The following is a 25,120-nucleotide window of genomic DNA, read 5'->3' as shown; positions in this document are numbered from 1 at the left end:
TTTACATATTTATTAAAGCTATCATGTATAAAGTGTATTCTTTGAAAATAGAGCATACTTTCTACAGATTGACAAGTGGCCACTGCCTTTAATGGATCATTATATCATCGTCTTTTAGGCAGAAGTTTTTAGTTAGAAGCATTCTAGAACTTCTCTCTGCAAAAAACTGTTATCTGGTTATTTGACATTCAAAATTATAAGTGAAACCTAACTGTTCTGTTTTACTTTCTCTTAGAACTGTCAAGTAATCCACCTCTGGCTACAATCCTTATCCCTCCCCATGCTCGGATTCAAGCAGCTGCTTCAACCCCTACAAATGCTACAGCAGCTTCAGGTGAGAAGAACACATAAGGGTCTTTTCTCTCTCCTCTGTTCCTGAGAAAGGACTGTTCCTGAGAGAGTAGAACAGCCTTGTCCACAATCTTTTCTGAAAGGGAAGATATGTCCTTTAATTCTGATTCATCTGGTCCTTGTCTATATTTGCTTCATTCTGAATACCAGAAACATAGTCCTATAAATGAATTGTTTAAATGAATAAAAAGGTGCATTATTTTTACTTCATTACTTTCAGATTCGTGATTTCATTGTTGTGAATACTCTTTATCTATTATGACAGATTGCAGCCCTTCCCCCCACACCTAATTTATATATGGTTTTTATGAGTTTCTGTGGTCAAAACATTCATCGCTGAATAGCCAGCCTTTTAGTGACCAGCTTCATCAGGGTTAGTTAGACTCCTTGTGTGATATGTGCAGAAGGTTGTAGCACCATCCTTTTAAGAGTCCTGGTTAGAGTAAGAGGTTAATAAAGACTTTTCCATTTTATATGCAGATTGTCTATAAATACATGTATGTATGTGTATCATATGCACGCCGTATGGATGTGGATCAGAATAAGATGCGCATGAAGATGTTTAAATCATGTGTCTATAATACACATGCATGTTAGGTGTGTGTAACATACCTTTGGCATGTGTGTTGCACATGTGTAACTATGCGTGTGCATATAAACACCCACACCCTTAGATAATACAATACCTAACCAGACAGAGCAGGGTTTTTTTTCTTTTTCTGGAATAAAATTTCACTGATATATTTTGCTTTTACATCTAATATTTATCCCTACCCACTTAGTCTCCTGGCTATCCGTCCCCTATAGCAAAAAAGGAAAGAGTGCGTGATGGTGGAAGCAGGGGGTCGTTGATCCACAAAAATCGCCCACATGTCACAAAGTCTGGCATTTTCTAAAGAGTTGTACACCTATAGTTCATCTCCCCATCTCTGCAAAAAAGGGAAAGAGGATGTCTCGTAGCTTTTCCTTGGGGCCAAGCTTGGTTATTTTAATTTTGCAGCATTCAGTTACAATGGGGGGAGAGTGGGGCGCGTTCTTTTCACTTATTGTTATAATCATTGTATATTTGTTTTTCCTGCTTCTCTTATTTCACATTGTATCCATTCATATAAATATTCTCAGGTGTCTTTATTCATCATATTTAGGAGCATTCTTTTAATTTTGTTTTTTTATTTGCTAAGCTTAGATTTTACTTAAACAACACCTTTAAAGTGATTTCCTGGATATTGATGTAAAAGAATTGTAACTTAATTTAGTTTTTAATTCTTACAGTGTCTTAATACTAGAAAAGACATGAAAAGAGCTCATCATTCTTCATATCTTAAAAATAGAATAACATTTAAGCTGTCCCATACAGATGAGAACCTAAATTATTTTTAAAGCCTAACTTCTGTTCTCTGTTGAATAGTATTCCACAGCCATCATTCAGGAATTTCCCAGCACACATGGGGGCATTCTTCTTTATTGCCAACTTTCATAATTTCTTGTGAAAATTGAATGAAATCATAAAAGGCTTTTGGGGAGTTTTTCTTGAGTTGATTTCATTCTGATCATTAGCAGGGAGATTTACAGCCACTTTGATATTTATAAACTTCCTATTATAGTATTGAGAAAAGTAGCCTGAGAAAATCTAGCCTCCTCTAAAATATTGTTTCCTTATTTACTGTTTATGTTAGGTACATGTAATATAGATATTTCTGCCAGTGCTAAAACCATTATTGCACATATTGTCAAGAATTTCATTTAAATGTTTTTAAAACTAAGTCTAATGTGTTTTTCTTCCTTAATATGTTTTGATTTTACTTCCCATTGAATGTTCTGAAACTTATTACAGAAAACCTGTGTACTTTAGAATAAAAGGAGAAATTTCCCTTACATTTTTTTAATTTGGAAAAATCAAAAATAGAGAAAATTTTAACTTTATACCTGAAAGAAACACAACCACAGTGCAAATACCTTTAAACAAAAGTTTAAGTCATAATGGTGCCATAAGAGAAATATAACAGGAAGAGTCCTGGACTTCGAATAATAAGACCTACATTCTAGTAAAACTCAGTCTGACCCATTTTATCCCTAGGAGCAAACTGCCTCAACTCTCAAGACTATATCCTCATCTCTAAAATTGGGTTAATAATACCTCCTGCCATTCCCACCTCACTATGTCATTATGAAGATCAAATGAAATAAAATCATGTAATGTTAGAGCTATATAGAACCTTAAAGATTATTTAGTCTCTACAAATGAGAAAACTAAGACCCTGCTAAATAAAGTAACTTGGCACCATAACATCTAAGCTCACTTTGCAGATTGAAACATGCTATCTCTGCATGTGCATAGATGGCATTATTGTTGGTGCTCCTGGTTTCCACAGACCACCCCAGAATTCATAGCAGAATGGGACCCTAATGACATGAGTCTTGCTACTCACTAGGTACAAGAGGAATGGACTGGCTTTTCTATACTTATACAGCTACTATGACCCAGAAGAACAGCTGAAGAGTGTTAGGATAATGATAGGTCGCAAACTCAGGGGTCAAGGACAGTATCTTTTTTCAGGTACTAGACTCACCAGATTTCCATTAATGCACAAAACCAGTTAAGTACACAGTCAGATCTCTTTGCATTAGAGGGCCAATACTACATGAGACAGATAATTTTTAAGAAAAATTATCTTCTGCCTTCCTGAATTTCTACCATTTTTCATATACAAAGGTTTTGTTCACAGCCTCATCTTAAATTTGATGATGATTTTTCTCCCCTAAAATTGTTGAAGATGGAAGCAACAGAAAGACCCCTGACTGGGTTAGGTATCCCAAGCCCTAGGTGCCTGGGTGACCTGTTGCATCTTTTTGCTGCTTAATATCTCAGTATCCTCAACTGTAAAATGAGGGTGTTGGACTAAAGTCCCATCGAACCGTCAGTTCTTTGTTCTTGGTGCCTTAGCTGCCTCATATTTAAATGGGATGATATCTACCTCATAGAGTTGCTGAGGATAAAATAAGATAGATTCTAAAAATTGCTTTGGAGGTGGGGAGCATGAGGGATTACAGTACTACAGAAATAGAATGTGATTTTTGCTTTCCTACTATAATTTGCCTATCTAGAGAGACAAAATGCAAATTTGCTATAAAAGAATATGAGATTGACCATATGAAAATTTTCTTATCTTAATTATGTCAGTAAACATTGGGTTGCTCTTATATGGAATAATTGCTAGGTACTAGTATTATATTAGCCAGTTCATTTGGTAAACTCTCTTCCAGCCTCTAGTTTGATGGGCATTGCTTTTTATTAAGCATGAAAGTGAAAATTATAAGTAATTTATTTTTGTTATCACATTTACCAGGTTACCAGACCAGCTAGTGGATGTTATGAGCATTTGTGGGTCATGTGCAGTAACCTTATGTGACCTGATTTTCATGTTGCTTTGATAGTGATTTAAGCATTTGTAAAATAACATGTTCCTACAGCTCAGTAGTTTTCTAAATTCAACATAGAAATACTGAATGACACTGGTATCTCATTCTGGGCATGCAGGATTTCAGCAAAATAAATTATTCCAATAAAGAAGTTTAGAATAATGAAAATTGAAGTTAATCATTCATATGGGAGTTGTATTAATTTGATCAGTGAGCATTCCAACAGTTGACATCATGTAGTAGAGTATAAAAGGACTTGAATTTCAGTTCCAGCTCCGCCTCTGACTTACCTATATGACCTTAGGCAAGTCACTGCCTTTCTGGACTTCAAGTTCCTCATATTTCAAATGAAAGGTTTGAAGCAGGTGTTGTCCAAGTTACCTTTCTGCTCTAATATTCAGTAACTCTTTAAGTTAGATCGTATAGTTACTTTCATTTCCAGCATACAATTTATTATCACTATTTTAAGAAGAAAAGCTAATATGGAATAAAATTTAATCCATGTTCTTTTTTTTTTTACAGATCTTTTAATATAGTTTATGGTATGAAATTCTCCTCACCAAGGGACTCTCTTTTAGAATACTTTGTATCACTACATAAGAAGATTGTTTTTCCTTTTATTTAAAAGATTCTCAAAGGCTATGCCAGCAAAGTACTGGTTCTGGCAGATTTCACTCTTCTCTAATAGACCTAGAAACAAACTGTTTGCTTTCTGAGTCCATCCTAACTAAGTACAGAGAGGCAGGCAGACCACTTAGAGATAAATTCTTTTTGCCATTGTGACCTCTGAAACAGATGCAAAAATGGTCCTCAATCCTATACCTTAAACCACTCCCTATCCCTGTTGTTTCCCCTGATAATGATGTAAGCTCCAGGGCTGTGACAGCTTCATTTTTGTCTCTGCTGTCCCACTTCCCAGCACATAGTAGACTCTCTATGATTCCTTGTTGGTGGATAGATCGAAGAATAAAAGAGGGCAAAAACATGTAAGCCTCATAGAAATCTCATACTCATACATCACTACTTTAAGAAAAGAATTGGAGGGCATTGGACACAGCAAGAACTAAAAAAATCACACACACCCTATATATATATATATATATATATATATATATATATATATATATATATATATAGTTTTGTTTTAATTTTCAAAGGCAGAAAACCCACTCATTACTGACACAGAAGTCATTCCTGAATCAGCTGTGTAGTCATTTCACTGACTTGTTAAACCAAATTTCCAAATGATTATGAAACTAAAAACCACAATAAAAAATGAGAAAAAGAATGGCAACATGACTTCTTTAAACAAGTTATTGATGCTAAAGGAGAGAGAGAGAGAAAAAAGAATGATGGAAAGGGTATCTGCCCTGATTTTAACGTTTTATTCGAAAGTTTAACCACTGTAAATCAGTTGCCATAATGAGAACCAAAGTGGTTAAAACCCACTAACGACAAAGTAAACGCTTATTGCCGAGCAGAGAGAAATGCCAGCCAAAGACACCACAAGTTCAGTTTATAAACTTAATTGTTAAATCTTATGGAAAAGGAAGGTACGAGATTGTGAACAGGACTACCTCATGAGACAGATGCAAGGGACAGAAAACCCAATATAAAGACAGCCTAGTGAGAGACCCCCATAAGCAGAGTCCTAGGGACATAGATTTAGAGGTGGAAGGGGCTTTTGAGGTTATCCAGATGAGGGAACTGAGGCCCAGAGAGGTGACATAACTTCCCCAGGGACACAGGGCTTTAACTGTCCGAGGCAGGATTCAAACTCAGTTCTGCCTTACTATAGTCCATTGTTCTGTCTGCTATGCCACCTGACTACCCTAAGTCATCCTGAGGGCATTTATAAATGAAACTGGAAGGACAGCAAATAAATGAGAGATAAAAGATCCATGATGATTTTTGTTAAAAACTCCTTACCGTTATGGATGGTGGAAGAGCTTATGCAAAAGTTGGAAAAGCAAGTGAACTCGACCTGGCCTTTATGCAAAGGGTGACTCAGCCCGTGCTAGAGAGCATTGAAGGTCCAATTTTTTTTTTTTTAAGCAATCGGGGTTAAGTAACTTGTTCAAGGTTACACGGCCAGGTGTTTCTGGGTGGGTGCTAAGTGTCTGAGCCCGGGATTCGATCTCCAGGTCATCCTGACACTGGAGCCGGTGCTCTTACTCGCTGTGCTACCTGGCCGCCCTGAAGGTCCAATTTCAAGGTATATGAAGAGGAAGGGAAGCTGCCAAAGGTTGGAAGATAATATTATTATATTACATATATATAAAAAATATTATTTCCCCCAAAATAAGGTAACCAAGAGCACATAGATAGCCACTGACCCATATGCCTGCTTTCCCATCTCTATGAAACTTTTCTGAGCATTGCCTACAAAAGTAACAAGGACTTCATTAATGGGAATATTAGAAAGGAATGGTCAGGTCTTTATAGGAGATATTCCAATCAGTCAGTCTACAACCACATGTTAAGTGTTTGCTATCCTCCAAGAGCTTATATTCTATTGGTTTGTTTTGGGAGGGGTTTTTTGTTTTGTTTTTGCTTTTTGGAGGGGGGAAGGTAGGGCAATTGGGGTTGTGACTTGCCCAAGGTCACACGGCTAGTTTTGTGTTAAGTGTCTGAGGTCAAATTTGAATTCAGGTCCGGCTGACTCCAGGATTGGTGCTCTATTCACTGCGCCACCTAGCCGCCCCAGAAGAACTTATGTTCTAATGGCTAAAGACCAAATCTTTACTATCACAATCAAAAATTCTAGAAAATGTATCATTCTACTATACTTTTGTGTTGGTTATATGGAGCATTTGATTTGATAAAGCAAAAATGCTAGCTTAAAAGCCCACCGCCAACAAAGCTCGGCTCTTGACATACATGAGAAGTAGATGGGATTCCTTGAAAGAGGTAGTGGAGATGCTGTGATCGCTAATGTCCAGCAAGGGCAAAAAAACCAAACAAACAAAACAGGAAGACATTTGCTTTCCAAAGGTTCTTCACTGCCATTGAGGAGATCTAGCATAGAATTCAAGTCAAGGAGGGATTCCACATATTCCTTTTCAACTGAAAATTGTGCTGATTACATCAGACCCTAAAACATTGTAGGGCATGCTAAATGAGCTCTGCCATTGGGGACCAAGTGGATAAAAAAAATCAGTCATCCAGACTATGAAATGCATCTGGAAGGACAACAAATAGAACCAAATGAGACACAGAACTGAATAGGAGGAGGAGAACAAGCTGGATTGTCTTTGTGAAATTCAGAGATTGTTGGAGGGGGTTTTTGTTTTTCGTGACCTCAGGCTTCTTCCGGAAAAGTGGCCCTTCTTTTTCAGATAATTAGTCTTCCACTGCTATTGCTTGACTGAGTCATGCAACACCACAGCCAACAATGTGCTGCGTTTGTCAAAAGTGAGGCATAGGAGGGCTATGTTGGGCTTGCACAGGTTGCAACACATTAGAAATAGTGGAATTACAAAGAAGCAGCAGTATAAAGCATGTCATGAAAGAAGTTATGTGCAAAATAAGTGCTGGTCATGAGTCTAGAACAAAATGTAACCAGTAGATAATATCCACATGCTCTGTTAGTAGTCTTAAAATGTCAGTAGTAAACAAGGAAGCCCCCCCAGCATGTTGAGTGGGTCTCCTATAAGTCAGTTTATGGGAAAATACAAAAAAGAATCTCGGAAGACATTCCTTCATGGATGGGTCATGATCAGCATCATTGAAGGGAATCCCTGTCTCAGTAACTGTACAGATCTGTTTGAACATTTTATGTATTAAGCTTGTTGGATTCTGAATTGGAAGGGACATTAAATCTAACTCAACCATTTTATTTAACAAATGGAAGCTGAGTCTCGGTGAGGTTGGTTTGCTCAAAATCACACAGCTTTTCAGTGTCAGGGCTAGGACTGGCACCTAGGTCTTCTGACTCCAGACCTAAGTGTTACTTCCCCATAGAACTTCCTATGGATAAGAATAGGCTTTTTAAATGTTCAAGTCATTCAGTGGAGTTCTGATGTTGGTAGAAAATAAACAGGCTACTGTCCCACCCCTCTGCCCCCAGCTGCCAAATAGGGGGGAAGGAAACTCTAATTTGAAAAGTATTAACTACTATTTTTCTTGCATTTGCCTTGTAGGCATGTATGGTGTTCTGTTGGTAATAATTGTTCTCATTGATATTTCAATGCCTGGTACATAGTAGACACTTAACAAGTGCTTGTTGATTGATATTGGGACTTTTAAGTTTACGAAGTGTTTTCTTCATTGTCTCTTTAATCTTTCATTATTTTACACTCCCTTTAGACAAAAGCTTTTTATTTAGGGCATCTTATGTGTACACATTTGTTTATAGGCATTAGATTATGTATCCATAATTATAAATGATGTATATATGTGAAATAGTCCCTGCATCTTTATTTTAGCATATTCTTCTCTTCCTTGTCTTTGACTTGTTGCCAAAGTAAACTTTCTCTCCTAGAAGTCTTATTTTCTAGATGTTTTGCTTTGGGTTCTGTCTTGCTTTCAGCTTTTTGCCATAACTTCTAAGAAAACAAATAAACCTGAAGATCTTGTGTCCCTAGCCTCAGAGTGAAGAGAGGCAGGGCAGAATTGCTGCAGTTTAAACCCCCTTTATGTGATTACATTTTTCATTGAACTCATTTCATTCACTTACATGTCATCTCCATTACAACATAACTAGGTCAGAAAATATCGTTTTACTTAAATTTTGCGTGAAACCATGAAATTTGGTTGGTAACCTGTTCCCTGTTAGTAGATCTATGAATTTCAAAAGATAATGGTAGCTATATAAATGTAAATTAATAAATCCTTTCTCTTGAGGTAAAACTGGGTTTATATGCCTTCTGACAGCTCAGACTTAAGAAATCAGTAAGAAGAAAGCTTTCATTTTAAAATATGTTCTGTGCATATTTATATTTAGAAAGAAGAAAAATAACTTACCCAAAATGATACCATTTCTAAGCCAGCTAAAATCAGACCTATAGATACCATTCTGTACCTAGAATTGCAAGCCAGAATCCCAAATTTATAATATTCCATAAGGGAGCATGTGTTATATGTATGTGTGTGCATGCAGACATTGATGTGTGTGTGTCATTTTAAGATTGGACTATAACATCTCTGAAAGCATTATATATTCTTTATGTTAAGCATAACACTAAATATTAATATCATGATGATTATATTAAAAGCCATTTCAAATCTTAACATGTTCCCTAAGCTTACAGATTGCAAAGAAAATAAAATTATTTCAAAATTAAATTTGGAATTTCAAAACTAAACTAATTGCTATTTATTATAAAGTTGCTTGTATTATTAAATGAACTCAGTACCTCCCAGTGTCCAAAGTGCTAATCAGAAGGTGCAGAAGTTTCATTCCTATGAAAAAGAAAAATAGGGGCGGCTAGGTGGTACAGTGAATAGAGCACCGGCCCTGGAGTCAGGAGGACCTGAGTTCAAATCCAGCCTCAGACACTTAACACAAAACTAGCCATGTGCCCTTGGGCAAGTCACATAACCCCAATTGCCCTACCTTCCCCTCTCCAAAATAATAATAATAAAGAAAAATAACATTCTTCCAGATGCCAGCAAGACTTCAAAGAGTCATCCTATTTTCCCTTTACCTAAAGAATAATCTCAATGAAATATAGGAAAACCACTTCAAAATAAATACAGTTGTTTATTCATTGCCTTATATTTGTTTAGTGCTGTCAGATCTAGGAAACTCAAAAGAAAAATAGCACCGAATCCTGCCCTCTAGGAACCCAACAATCCCATTTGTAAGCAGACTATCATTAAGTGCCCAAAAACCAGGAACAGATAACTTCAGAGTAGAGAGATATTCATATGGACAAAAAATACAGCTGAGAAAGTCTTCACAGAAGGACCAGGACTTGTTGAGCCTTGAAAGATCATAGGATTTAGACAATGGAAATAGAGAAGGGAGAGATCATTTCATAAAGCATCAGTCATCCGGAATAAAAGGGCAAGGCCTGAAAAAAATTCTGTTCAAGGAGCATTAACACTTTGCTATTTGAAGTCATTTCAAGCATAAGGCAAAGCAGGTGATAAAAGTAAGACCTGTAGAGAAGACTGATATGTCAGGAAAGATGCCAGCAAGGTATCTTTTGGTATCTGCTCATGAAAAAAAGAAAAAAAAAACACTTTTGTTTGCAAGAGATTCTTTCCCACATGCATTTATTCATTCAACAACAAATATTTCCTTAGTATATACCATATGTAAGGCACTCTGCCAGGATACAGGGACAAAACGACAATCCCAGCCCTCATGAGCTACATAGTATAATACAGAAGATAAGAAATGATTGACTTCGCTACAAAGTAGAATGTGCACCAAGACATTTTTTTAAGTGCTACGCAAATTCAGTAGATGCAAAAAAAATAGTGCTGTGAGAATTAGGAGAAATTCATTCTAAAGCAGGGATAGGGAGGGACAGTAAATCAGGTAAGTAGTTATAGAAAAGGTAATCAATCTGTGCCTTTGAGGGTAAGTTAAAACTGGGTAAAGAGGGCATTGCATTCCGAAATGCATTTCCCAAAGGCATTCTTGCCTGTTTTCTTCCTGCGTAAGCAAATTCATGGAAGTAGGATGGTACAGGAAACTTGGGTGGAAAATAGTTTGACTAAAGTATAAGGTATGTGAAAAGGAATAGCAAAGATGTATAAGGCCAGAAAGATGCATTAGGACCAAATGATGGAGGGTCTAAATTCCAGACAAAGAAATTTGGATGTTTTTTTCAGTACCCAATTAAGTAATCCTTTCCTTTCCTTCACTCTTCATCTCCCCAACTCCATTCTCATCCAAGTCTATTCTTTATATTGCTGCCTGAGTAATATTCTTTATATAAACCTGCTTACTCATTAGCTCAAAATATTTAGGGACTTCTTATTTAAATACCACTTTAAATTCAACCTCCATTGTTTGGCCTTCAAAGCCTTCTGAATCTGACACAGCCTACCTTTCCAGCTTCATCCCCTATTACTCTCCTCTAACCATCACACTCCAGCTAAGCTGGGGTAGGCTTTCTCCCTTCTTCCCTCCCAGCCCAAAGATGCAATGTACTTTCAATTCTTCATCCCTCTTTTTATGAGATGTCCTTCCCACTTTTATCTGTTGGATTCCTTCATTCCATCTTATATGCTATCTCTTTTCTGATTCCTTTCCACTCCAGATTCCCCCTTATATATGTACCTCTTGATTTTCTACCTTTCTGATGTACTTATATACTATTATATTTTATAACTGTATGGTTAGCCTTTAGGATCCATGAGGACAGAACCTGTGACTTTATCTAAATTTTTAGTCTCACCCAGTGTCTTAGCTTATCATCGTGTTCTTTGCACACAGTAGGCACTTAATATAATCTTGATGAATAAGAATTCTGGAGGTTTTTGAGCCATGGAGTGGCATAATCCAAGCTATCCTTTAGGAATCTCACCACAGTGATATAGAAGATGAGAAAGGGAAAGAGACTTAAGGCAATATGGCATAATGGCAAGAGCTCATTAGATTTGAAGTCAGAAAAGTTGCATACAAGTTCCAGCTCCCTCACTTAAGAAACAGCTCAGTGATGTTGGACAGGTCACTTAAAACTCTGAACTTCAATTTCCTCATCTGTAAAATGAAGGGATGGCATCTGAACTATGTTGCATGGGGAAAGTACTTTATAAACGTTAAGGCATGATATAAATATGAGCATCTATGAAGCCAGAGAGACTAGAAGACATATTTCATGGGACAGCTAGGTGGCACAGTGAATAGAGCACTGGCCCTAGAGTCAAGAGGACCTGAGTTCAAATCCGGCCTCAGACACAAAAAAAAACTAGCCATGTGACCTTGGGCAAGTTACTTAACACCAACTGCCCTCCAAAAAGCAAAATAAATAAATAAAATAAAAACATACTTCAGGTGAGAGAAAATAAGTATCATTTATAGAGGTTTTAGATACCTGGAATTTTTACTATCTTATTTAATTCTTATAAGAGTAAAGTATAATTTAAAAGAGCACTGAACATGGAGGTCTTGCATTTGACACTCAGCTGTGTGACTCTGGGCAGGTCACCTGACCTCTGAGAGTCAGCTGCCTCCCTTCCAAAGCGAAAATAATCATATTTGAGTGGTTATGGGAAAACGTTTTATAAATTGTGTAACATTAGATAGAGTAAACTATTATTGATATTGTATATGTTCATTATTCCCATTCCGTGAGTAGACATTTCATAAGTAGAAATTTCATGGTTTTCTCAGTTATGAGGAAGAAAACAGGCATCTGAGCACCTGCTGTGCCAGTGTCCTAAAGTGCTTTACTTTAAAGAGCTAATTTCATCTCACAACAGCCCTGTAAGGAAGGTGCTTTTATTATCTCCATTTTACAGTTAAGAAAACTGACTTAAGAAGTGACTTGCCCAGGGTCACACAGCTAGGAAATATTTGAGACTGGATTTGCCCTCGAGTCTTCCTGACTCCAGGCCTAGCTCTCTCTCCACTGTGCAACCCTAGCTGTCTCTAACTAGTAAATAGAAGTGAGAATCAAAACCCAATTCTTCTGGCTGCAAGTCTAATGTTCTTTCAGCTACACTATGCTGTCTCAAGAGAACAAGATCCTTGTTTAGGGTGACAGCCATAACAACTGACAATGAAAGACAAATCTAGGGGAGGAGAGAAGAGAATAGGAATGTATTAAGTACCTACTGTGTACCAACTGCTATGCGAAGCATTTTTTTTTTTTACAAATATCTCATTTGATCCCAGCAACAACCCTGGGAGGTAGGTGCTATCATCATCATTCTTATTTCTTTTTTACAGTTGAGGAAATTGGGGTTAAATGACTTTTCCTGGAGCACAGAGCTAGGAAGTGTCAGAGGGCAGAGTTGAACTCTGGTGTTCTGATACCAGGCTCAGCCCTCTATCCACTGTGCTGCCATCTGCCTCTGCATCTAGGATGAAAAGACTAGGGGAGAGATCCAAATGATACTGCAGAGAAAACTGCAACGTTTGTTTTGTAAAGGTCTGTGTTTTAGGTTTAGTAGTTAACTTTATTGAGTATTGATATTTTTCAAAAGTTATTTTCAGTCATGATTCATAAAATATTTGCTATAATTTTCCTTTTCAAAATGTTGAGTGCTTTTGGTCTTACATTGCGGCTACTTCCTAATACACTCCTTACATGGCCCTATAGAGCTCTCACTGATAGCAAACACTTAAATGAAAGGAAACAAAAATTTCTGCCATGTCTGGAAACATATATAACATTATAGCATTTGAAGTCAACCACCTCTGTTGAGGGAGGGAAGTGTGTTTCATCATTAACCCCATGGAATCAAGATTTGTTACTGCATTAATCTGATACTTTTTTGTTTGATTTCTTCATGCTGTTGTGACTCTCATGTATATTATTGTCTTTGGTTCTTTTGTACTGTTGTAAAGCACAATAATAATTCCGTTATGTTAACATGGAACAATTTCTTCAATCCTTCCTCTGTAGACACCTACTTTGTTTTCAATTTTATGCTACCACAAAAAAAGTCCTGGTGGGCTTTTTTCATATAAGAATTTTCACTGTGTCCTTGACCTCACTGAGGTCTGTGCCTAGCAGTGAAAAAAACTGCTCAAAGGGTATGAGCATTTTATAGTCCCTTTCCTCATAATAATTCCATATTGCTTTCTGTAATGGTTAGGCAAATTCATATTTACATCAACAGTACCTTAGTGTACCTATCTTCCCACAGCCAGTCCAGCATTGACTGTTTCCATCTTTTGTCACACCCAAAATAATTTGATGGGTGTGAAGTAAAACTTCCATTTGCTGTAATTTCTAGAATAGTTTGTGGGGGTTTTCTTGGTGAGAAGGGTTTACATCTTAGAGCTCAAATTGTTTACTGAAAAATTATGTTTATGAAGTTTCAGTTTAAATAAATTTTTAAAAGTATTCAATTCATTGACAATTTTTTAGTAATTTATCTAGCGTATATATTGAGTCATCCCTTTGTTGCTCTTTGGTTTGAGGTAATAGAAAAAAATCATGTTTAAACCTAGCCTAAATCACTTCATATTCCAAAATCTGAAAAAGAAGAAACTGAATTCTGTTTGTTATGTCATCAAAATTAGACCCTCTTCTTTGAATATTTCAACAAGGCAGCATTCACCTCCAGCCTCAAGCAACTTACTTTGTGAGTCTTACCCTTTCATACTTTTTGTCCTTCTAATCACGAAACAGGCAAGGCAGGTGCCTGGGTAAAAGACCAGTGTGGGAGAAATACCTGCTAGAAAAAAGTCATGAAACCTTAGAAAAAGTCATGAAAAATTATCCATTACAATTTTAAACTTCTGAATTGAGCTCTCACAACTATTCAGCAATCATTTTATTCATCCAGATCCCTTCTCTACCCACCATAGGAGTTGTTATAAGTCTACTCCTGGCTCCTCAAGTTATTCAAAATGACCTTCACTTCTTATTTTTTTTTCTTTCAGTAAATAACCTCACTTCTACATTACTGAAATGATTGAAGTCATTAATCATGAATTCTCATCTTCTCACTATCATACCTCAAAACTTGGCTACATAGATTCTCCTTTCTTCAGTTTCAGATTGTGAGATGGCCTTCTTTCTGGCCAATATCAACCTTTCCACTTTGAGCCCTGTGCCTCCTAAACCAAAGTACCCTTCTCTCATTCCCATATAGCATCGTTCAATGTGCTTACCCCCTTCATTTGAAAGTCTCTCCCACCCAGCACATCAGACTAAATATGCCTAACACTAAACTCATCCATTATCCCTCAAAATCCCCTACTCCCTCTTTGCATTTTTTTATTGTACCACCCTCTTCCTGGTTTAACCAGAATTAAAATGTTAGTGCCATCTTTAACACTACCCTTTTTCTCCCAGTAAGTTGCCAATTAGTGTTTTGTTTCTTCATCTACAGTGTTGTGCATGTGGCTCATCTGAATTCAATATTTATTAATGCCCACAGGTACTCTGCTTAGGTACTGAGGATACAAAAACAAAACTAGCCTCCCTTAATAAGGACTTACATTCTACTTGGGATCTATCAGAAACAAGTAGAAGGTAATATTAGGAGAGGGAGAAAACACTAACATCTAGGTAGCTCAGGGAAGTGTTCAACCTAAGCTGAGCCTGGGGGTGGTGAGGGGTGGGAGGTAAGAATTCTGAGAGGTGAATATAGTGAATACTGGGTATAGAAGATGGCTCATACAAAAGCACGGAGGCAGGAAATGGCATGTTTAGTTCATGAAATGGCTACTAGCATAGGCTCATTTGACTAAACAAAGTGCAGAAAGGAGAGTAGCATGAATTGAGCTGAAAAATCAAATTATTCAGAACCTTAAATATAAGACTGAGTTCTTCTTTTATTCTGGAGACAATTTCTAACCATTGTAGTTTTTAGAGCAAAGGAGTGACCTGTTCCTTGGGAAGATCACTTTGGTAATCATATGCAGGATGAAGTTGACGGGGGGAGACCAGTTAGGAAATCATTAGGTAGGAAGTAAGAAGGGCTCGAACTTTGGTAGAAAGAAAGTTGTGAGAAGCATTGCAAAGGTAGAATTAAATAAGATTTTACTTTCCTTTGAATGTAAATATTGAATAATGTTAGTTTTTTAAAGACTAAGGATGCCTCTTAGTGTACAATTTGAATGACTAGGAAAATGGTGGCCTCAATCATGTGACAGCTTGCAGGTGGGAAGGAGATGATGAGTTCCATTTTAGACTTGAATTTAAGATATTAATAGATATTCCATCTCCCAAGTAATGTCCAGCAGTCATTTGGCAATGTGAAGTAGGAATTCAGCACATAGATTTGAAATGATCATCCCAGGTATAACTAAGCACATGAGAACAAATGAGATCACCACAGAAAAGAGGGAGAAGAAAAGAATAGAGTCCTGGATAAAACTTCTGAGGACATCCATGCTTAGGGTGGCAGGAAGAGTAGAATGATCCCACAAAGAAGCCTGAGAAGGAACTGCTAAGGAAGGTCAAGAACCAGGAAAGAACAGTGTCAGAACAACAAAGTGCAAGACAGTGCCCAGCAAAAGGAATGGATAATCAGCCATCAGAAGTTTGAGTCAAAAATGGTAAAGATGGAGAAAACGCCATCCTATGAGGAGTTCAGTCTTAAATCTCCCTGAAGCCAACTTTGTTCATAGCCTCCTAAGGGATTTCCCTACCTCCAGTCTCTCTCCCTTGTCTAGTCCATCCTTTATACAGCTACCAAATCAGTCTTTCTAACACAAAAGTCTAACCATGTAATTCTGCTAAAATACCTTCATTGGCTCCCTATTGCCTCTAGAGTAGAAAACAAACTCCTTATTCTGGCATCTGAGTCCCTTTATAATCTGACTCCAAACTCCCTTTCTACTCTTTGGAGCCAATCTAAACTACCGTGTTTCCCCGATAATAAGACCTATCCCGAAAATAAGCCCTCCCCTTGCTGTGTAAGATTCCTCTAAAATAAGCCCTCCCCCGAAAACAAGCCCTATTGAGATTGCTACTGTAGTGAAGGTGATCCCCTGCGCTACACGCTACATTACGGTACCCTCTGTATGCACCGTCCCCCCCCCTCCCCCGGGTGAAACACACGCCGCGCTCCGAGCTGCATCCAATCAGAGCTGCAGCAGTGAGCGCATCATCCTGTTCTTCCCCAGTGATTTGCTTGCTGGCGCCATTGAGAGCAGTGCCGCGGAGGATAAGCCCTCTGGTGTTTTTCTTTCCAAAAAAAATAAGACAGTGTCTTATTATAAGGGAAACACGGTAGTACCTTTTTTCTTGTCTTACTCTCATTCTCCTATATCCACATTAACACAGGATACTAGAGTATACTTTTTTTTAAAAAATTAAACCATGAACTATCATATGTAATGTATATTAACTGTGATGCTATAGTAACAAAACTGCTTGGCATGCCTGTATCCCCTTCTGAACTTCTTTCTGTTCTGTGTATTTTTAATACATATTGGCAGTCTTTTATTATTTATTTGTATCTCTTATCTCTACCCTCTTGTTCTCCCCAAAGCTCTTTTCCCCACTTTTCCCTCTCCCATAAAAATCCTGCCTTGTCAAGCAAAAATAATCATACACTGGACTTTGTGAATACTTGTGTCTCATTCTGTCCCTCTAGTCTGCTACCTCTAACAAGAGGTGGAGACAAACTTCATCTTCAGTCTTGCGAAGTTAAGCTCTTTTCATTGATCAAGTCATTTATTCATTCAATGTTTCTTCCTTCACATTATTGTAGTAGTTGTATAAATTGTTTTCCTATTCCTGTTCACTTCATTCTGTATCAGTTCATTGGGTTTTCTGAGATTTCTGTAAATCTGTCCTGTTCATCATTTCTTAGAGTGCTCAGATTATTATATTCTCAGATATCATAGTTTGTTCAGCTATTCCCCAATTTATAGGCACTCACTTTGCTACAACAAAACTTGCTGATATAAATATTTTTGTACCTACAGGTCTGTTCTCTTAAAGTTTGCTCTCCCTCTTTATTTCTGCCTATTGAAATCCTTGAGTTTCCTCTCAGGTGCTACCTCTTCAATAAAAGGTTTTCTGATTTCTCCAACTGAAAGTAAACCACCCTCAAATTGTATGTAGCTAAATTAACCTATGTTTCTCTTCCTTTTTTCAGTTAAATTCCTTGAGAAAGCTGTGCCTCAGTTTTCTCCACTGCAAAATGAAGGTGATAATAGCATCTACTTCCCAGTTTTGTTATGAGGATAAAAAGACAGTATATTTAAAGGATTTTGTGAACCTTAAAAGTGCTATGAAAATGTTAGCTCTTATTCTGTCTGTAGTCCAGGATAGTATTAGTATCATTCAATTGCTCTAGAATATAGTCTTTAAGATCATAGATTTAGATCCCTTATAGGCCATCAAATCCAACATCATCACCACCAGCAACACCTCCTCATTTTACTAAGTGAAGGCCAAGTGAATTGTCTGAAGTCAAATAAGTCTCTGAGGTCATATGTGAACTCAGGTCTTCCTGAATCCAAGATCATTACATTGTGCTGCCTTTTCTTTGGATGAAATTTATCTTCATTCATATAAAGCAAACCAGAATGTACTGTGGCCATTAAACAAGGTTCTTAACCTCTAGAATGACCTATAGTTTATTTGACAATAACCAATTTTCTTTCTAACTTAAGGCATTCTTAGACATTTGGGAACATGGTTTTATTCTCAAACTTGTAACTTTAAAAATTAGACTGCCATTCCTTATTTCAAGTCATTAGGAAAATAAAGCCTAATTTTATTATATCATTAGTTTTAGAAAATAATCCAACAGATTTACCTAATAGTGTTGTTAGACTAATTTATATGAAATCCCTCAGCTAAGCAATTTAGTTAAAATTCTTTAATTGTTCTAAATATCTGTGGAACCACCAGGAATAGTAAATTCTGTAGCAAATAATTAGCCTTCAACCCTTGGAGGCAAGTCTTATATATCATCCCACCTCTATGCATTCTATCCCAGGAGATACATTCTATTTTTTTTCAATTTTTACTGAAATACTTTGTTTTTATGTCTTTCATATCTTTCTCCTCATATTCAGCAGGCCACCTCTTATTTTTTTTTTTAAGAAAATTAATTAAAAAGAAGAAACAAAGGCAATTCAGCTAAACTAACCAACACAACAACTGACTAAATATATGTAATGTTCCATCTCTTTAACCCCTCATCTCTGCAAAGAAAGAAGACCTATCTTCTCTGGGACTAAACTTGTTTTTTTTAATTAACCAACAAGCATTTATTAAGCACTTCCAATTTGCTTCGTGCCTGGAATGTAAAGACACTACTTTTCTTCAAGAAGCTCATGTATTTTACTTCACAGGACTTCTGTGCAATAAAATGAAGCGTTTCACAAACCTTAAAAGTGCTGCATAGATGTCAGCTATCTTCTCAAGAGAGATAACATGTGCATATATAAGTATATAAAGAAAATGAAAGCTTTGTAGTATATGCTCGTTTTTGTAAAGTTTCTTAGGCCAAGATATACAAGGTAAAAATACACAAAGTAAGCACAAGGTAGTTTGTAAAGGGGGGAGGGGGGGCACCAACATCTTACAAGGGCTAGGAAAAGCTTTATGTGGAAGGTGATATTTGAGCTGGGGACAGGAATAACCCCAAACCTCTGGAGTCTAGAATCATAGCCTCAGACATGAACTGAAACTTGGCTGGCCATATTAAAATAGCTAATTATCACTGAGCTATTAGTTAAATAATTTTCTAAGGTGAAAATCTCCTCTAAAATACATGCCAAAAGTAGTCATCTCATGTGGTCATCCTTTGGCAGATGATTCATTCTTGATTTCCCTGTCATCATCAGTGCCAGGAGTAGCAGCAATGACTTTATAATAAGTTCAGCAAACTTGAGCTACCAGTTCTTCAGTCTCATTCTATATTCTCTCCCCTCTGACCACTCAGAAATACTGGCCCATATGCATAAAACATACTTTCTCCTCATTTCTGACTGTTTAAAATCCTTCTCTTTACTTACAAACCCCATCCATGGATCTAGTCTTGTTTATTTGCAAAGTAAAAGTTATCTTTCCCACCAAGTTTTTCTAAATCATTTTGTCTTGATCTCTGCTCAGCTCCTATCACATTCTACATTTTATCATACTCATTTTTTGTATTTCCCCAACCCCTAGTACACTGTGAGTTCTATTTGCTTAGGAATGGTATTTTTTTTTTCTCATAATTAATTTGCTCCACCTTCCTTGCTCAAATATTTGACTAAATGAATTCGAGTGCCCAGGCAAGAAAATTATTTCCTGAGATACTGGGAGAATTCTCAAGGCTACTACTGTCTAATATTTGTGACATTGTGGAAAATTGGACAAGTATCAAAAGAATGATGTGGACATTTCAAGGGGAGGGGGCCAGCTTGGTTCTAGAATCTGATGTGTTTTTTATGTCAGGAAAGTCATCAAGTCGAGTTAGCAAGTATTCGTTAAGAGCTAACGTTTGTTAATGTACCAGGCACTGTGCTAAACACTGGGGATACAAAGAAAGATCAGAAGGGGGGGAAATAAACAGTTCCTACTCTCAAGTAGAATGCAGTATAATTAGAAAAGCAGTGCAAACAATTATGTACAAATAAGATAAATACAAAGTAAATTGAGGGTGATCTCAAGTGGAAGTCTCTAAGATTAAGGAAGATTGGGAAAGGCTTCTTGTAGAAGATGGTTCTTACTTGAGACTGAAAGGAAGACAGAGAATCCAGGGAGTGTAAATGAGGAAGAAGAGAGTTCCAAGCACTGGGAACGGCTAATGAAAATGTGTGCAGTCGAGAGATGGTGGGTTTCATACAAGGAATAACAAAGACGTCAGTGTTGTTGGATCTCAGAGTACATGAAGGATCCAGGTATGGTGTAAAAAGACTGGAAAAGTAGGAAAAGATCGGGTTATGAAGAACTTTGAGTGCCAAACAGGATTTTATGTTTGACCCTAGAAGTAATAGGGAGCCACTGGATTTTATTGTGGGGATCAGGGGAGGGGGTGGTCCTCTACTTTAGGAAAATCAGTTTGATAGTTGAGTTGAAGAGGGATTGGGATGGGGAGCAACTTGTGTCAAGGAAAACCACTTCAGGCTATTGCAGTAGTACAAGCGTGAGGGCCTGTACCAGGGTAGTGACAGTGTCAGGAGAGAGGAGGAAAAAAAAATAGATAACCCTTCAATTTACTATGATATTCTAGGATTTCAGACATCTAGAAACGAAAGAACTGCTAATCACTAGGAACTAACATAGGTTTACTAAAAGCAAAGTATCTTAAACTAAGTCCATTTCTAGGAACAAAAGAACTGCTAATCACTAGGAGCTAACATAGGTTTACTACAAGCAAAGTATCTTAAACTAAGTCCATTTCCTCTTTAATGAGCCAAGTTGATTGGCTGAGATATAGTATAACTGGCTTTTAGATAGGTTTTTTATATTATTTTCCATTATATCCTATGGGTAATATGGTAAAATGGGAGCCAAATAATAGTACCACTAGATAAATCTGCAACTGATCAAATCGCATATGCAAAAAATGCTGATCACTTATTTAGTCAGCCTGAAGGGAGGTCTATAGTAACATTCCACAAGACTATCCTTGTCCTTACCTTAGCTCTCATTTTTATCAATGACTTTAAAGGAGTTTTTTTATGAATTAAATAGATAAAGCAGAAAAGGATAGATAATACCATAGATGAGATTCTTAAGGTTCAGCACTGTCACAGAAAACTAGAATACCAAACTAAAACCAAAAGATAATTTTTAACATCATTAGGTGTACTAATTTTAGACTTTTTTTTACCTGTTTTCCTAATAATTTTTCCTCAAAAAAAAAAGCAGCATCACATTTAGATCATAGGAAGTAAAAAAAATTGACTGTACCATGCAGTGATCAGACTACATCTAGAGTACTGTATTCAGTTCTTGGTGCCACATTTATACTAGCTAAGTATAAAGGACATCCAGAGGAGGTTAATTTGGATAGTTGATTATGAAAGTTGTCTTATCAGTCATGGTTCAAGGATTCAGTAGCCTCTAAGTTCAATTCTAGCCCTGCATCTGTGATCCTATGAAGTAGGAAAGTTTATCTTTGGTAATAGACAGCTAGATGGGAAGGATGTTTGAATTTAGACATTTAGAAACAAAAAAGTGTCATAGTAAATAGGTGGTAAATTAAATATTTGAAGGGTGGTAAAATGTGATAGATAATAAAAACTAATTTGTTCTGTATAGTTCCATAACTTAAGAATAGAGGTAAAGGATACACATCACAAAACGGCAAATTATAGCATAGCACAGGAATGAGAGCTATCTGAGAAATAGTAGCATGGAAAGAAAGCTCCACTTGGCATCCGACAACCTTGGTTCAGTTCCTCCCACCATTGTGTGGTTCACCTTGACCTGGTCATTTAACCTGGTTCAGCCATAGCTTCCTCATCTTTAAAACAGGGGTAATATCTACAGGATGACTTAAGGGGGAGAGTGCTGGCTGTGGAGTCAGGAAATCTTGTCCTTAAAGAAGATAAAAGATTGTTGAAGAGAAAGCAAATGCTCTTATACACCGTTGTTTTTGACTGTGAATATTGGTCAGACCATTCTGGAAAACAGTTTGGAATTATGTGAGACAAGTCTGTAAACTGGTCCTACCCTTGGATTCAGCAATGCTACTACTAAGTATATAATCTAGGGAGGTCAGTGCTAGAAAGGAAATGCTCAAAGATCCTCAAATTTTCCTAGCAATACTTTTTTGTGATTAAAATATATCAGAACCATTGATTAGGGAATGGCTGGATAAATTGTGATGTGTTAATGTAATGGAATTCTACTTTTTACCATAAGACATGATGAAAATGAAAATTTCAGAGAGACATGGGAAGCCTCAGTGAATCCTCAGTGAGGCCAAATAAAAAAGCAGAAATAGAAAATTCATCATTATACATGGTGACAATTACATAAGCAAAAATATCACAAACATAGAGCCAAATTCAGGTTAGTTACAGTGATCAGTTATTGTCTCAGAATACAAATGGCAAAACATAAATCTCTTCTCAGGAATTCATGAAGTTGATGATCAAGTAAGATCATATAGATAAAATACTTCATAATAAATCAATTCGTAATGTGAGCTATTGAATAATAATGGTAGCTGCCTCAGTTCTCTAAATCCTATCATGTATGTTATATGTTACACATTTTGCTTATATACATTCTTGAGGGGAAAAAAGGTAGGTATACACTGACAATAACTATACAAAATTACCACACTAAAAATTCTGTGAACATTATTTTTGCATTTCTTTTTGTTCTGATGAAAGTAATCTTTTTTTCCCATTTTTATCGTTGTTATCTTAGATCTTTCTCACTTCATTGTCATTGTCATATTGAAAACACATGATTGTTTCATTTTCCCCTTTCAGTGAGTTTTGCTATACAGTAGTTAATAGAGATCTGACCTTGAAGTCAGGAAGACCTAGATTTAAATCCTATATCTGACATACTAGAATGTGACCAGAAACATCAGTTAGCTTTTTAATGCCCCAAGCAACTAAGTCAGAAGGCTACAGGGAAGGTACTGATTTTCACTGGTAGAAGACTTTCATCTGTGGTAACTCCCTACCATGAATCACACAGGTCCAGTTTTGGCTTTGGTTGTTTTTCTTTTCAATGTACAGATGTACACAATTATGCCAATGATATTTTCAAAAATAACTTAAAGTTCCCTTTTGACACTAAATGGTATATCCAATGTGTCCATAAACTTTTCTAAATTAGTAAAGATGTAGAAAATTAAAATGGAGATTAATTGGAATTAAGCAACATTCAGTGAAGAGCATAGCAAAATCTTAAGCAATGAAAGGTAGAAATTACCAATACATGGTTTTCATGCATGTATATGTTAAAAATTTTTAGCCCAAACTATCCACCAATATTATTAAGTACTTGAAGAATGCCTGTTGTTTAGGCTATAATATATAACACTTCAGGAAAATCATAAGGACCTTTTAATGATACCAAATTTCTCCGTGATACCAAATTTCTCCGTGAACAAAAGTCTATCTTTTTACATTTAAATTCTATTAACATCTTTTTTTTTTAAAGCAGTTGGGATCAAGGTTACACAGCCAGTTATTTCTGGGTGTGGTGCTAAGTATCTGAGTCCAGATTCTATCCCAGGTCATCCCGACACTGGGGCCGGTGCTCTTACTCGCTGAGCCACCTGGCCGCCAATAAGCAATTGGGGCTAAGTAACTTGCTCAAGGTTACACGGCCAGGTGTTTCTGGGTGGGTGCTAAGTGTCTGAGCCCGGATTTGATCCCAGGTCATCCTGACTCTGGGGCTGGTGCTCTTACTGTGCTACCTGGCTGCCCCTATTAACATCTTTTTTTAATGTCACCTTCATTTCCTAATATGTCCCTTGCACCTCCAGTTCCCAGAGAGCATTCTTTTATGACAAAGAATAAAGAGAGGGAGAAATCAGTTGAGCAAAACTAACCAATTCATTGACCAAATCCAAAATTATTTGTAATGTTATATGCTCATATTTCCACCAACACTCTGTGGACAAAGGAAGGTTCTCATGTCTCTTTGGGACCAATCTAGGTAATTTTAATTTTACAGTGTTCTGTGTGATAATCTTATTGCTGCTTTTTCCATTTATATTGTATAGTCATTGTGCTTCTATCCACTCTGCATCAGTTCATAAAAGTCTTCTTTTCTCCATATTCTTTATATTCAGTTTCTTTCAGTGTAGTAATATCCCACTGTTTTCATGTAATACATAGAGTTTAACTATCCCCCAAGTGATGTTTACAAGTCCTTGCTATAAAAAAAAAAACTACTGCTACAAATACTCTGTTTTATTTAGAACATTTGTTTTTATCATTTATATCCTTTCCTTATTGTAAATGTCTAGCAGTAGGATCTCTGCATCAAAGGACATGAACATATGATCACTTTCTTAGCTCAGTCCCAAAAAGCTTCCCAGGATGGTTGGAAATTTTTCACAGTTCTCACCAACAGTGTATTAGTTTCCCTAATACATAACTCCTCCAACATCAGTTACTTCTGTCTTTTGTCATCTTTTTCAGTTTGCTTCATGTGAAGTACACCCTCAGTTCTTTTGTTTTATACTTCTCATTATTAATATGGAGCAGTCTTTATAGCTGATGATAATAGTTTGTGATTTTTCTTTTTGAAAACTTCATATCCTCTGACCATTTTACCCATCAACATATGGCTTTTTTCGGGGATAAGGCCCATCTTTTTAAGATGAGCATTTTTCCAGTATATAATAGCAGAATCTCCTAAGAATTAAAGTTGTGGGTCACCCGAAGAGCAATAAAGAGGCACATAGTAGCAACCTACAGAGAACCGTGCTGGGGAAATGGCATAGAGGCTGTCGTTGGAGAGATAAATGGACAGAAGAGAAGGTGAGCCAGTCATGTAATGAGCTAGGAGTAACCCAGGAATTATTTGTGCCCAGTTGGTATCCACACAACAGCAAGAAGTCTAGAGCAGAGCCACCAACCCTTGGATGGGGTAGTTGGGGAGGCTGGGGAGGTGCAGTGTTGGCAAGGGTTGCTTTTGTTGGGGCTATGAACTAGAGTCACACAGAATCAAATAGTCATGGCTATGTTGGAATATTTGTACCTTCGGAGGGAGTATCCACATGAGTAAGCATAAATATTGAAGTATTTCATAGGTCATCATTACTTTTTACACTGAATCTGACTACAAAGAAGTGCTGTGACACCTGCCTCCTACCTGAGAGCCCCTGACTTCTG

General features: G+C 36.9%; 1 protein-coding gene across 4 annotated transcripts in view; it reads left to right on the top strand.

Moving 5' to 3' along the window:
• Positions 1-25,120, top strand: part of GSK3B (glycogen synthase kinase 3 beta) — a 304,997-nt gene that overhangs the window by 262,860 nt on the left and 17,017 nt on the right. For all 4 annotated transcript variants that reach the window (XM_069069985.1, XM_069069986.1, XM_069069987.1 and 1 more), the window contains one exon: positions 236-334. In XM_069069985.1, coding sequence (XP_068926086.1) covers positions 236-334 — 99 coding nt within the window. The remainder of the gene's footprint in view (positions 1-235; positions 335-25,120) is intronic.

This window comes from Petaurus breviceps, unplaced genomic scaffold, assembly GCF_028583685.1.
Source record: "Petaurus breviceps papuanus isolate PSGF00001 unplaced genomic scaffold, PetGlider_PUasm1.0 90792, whole genome shotgun sequence".
Classification (NCBI taxonomy): domain Eukaryota; kingdom Metazoa; phylum Chordata; class Mammalia; order Diprotodontia; family Petauridae; genus Petaurus; species Petaurus breviceps.
Note: the sequence above shows the minus strand (reverse complement) of the source record. Positions and strands in the feature narration are given on the sequence as shown.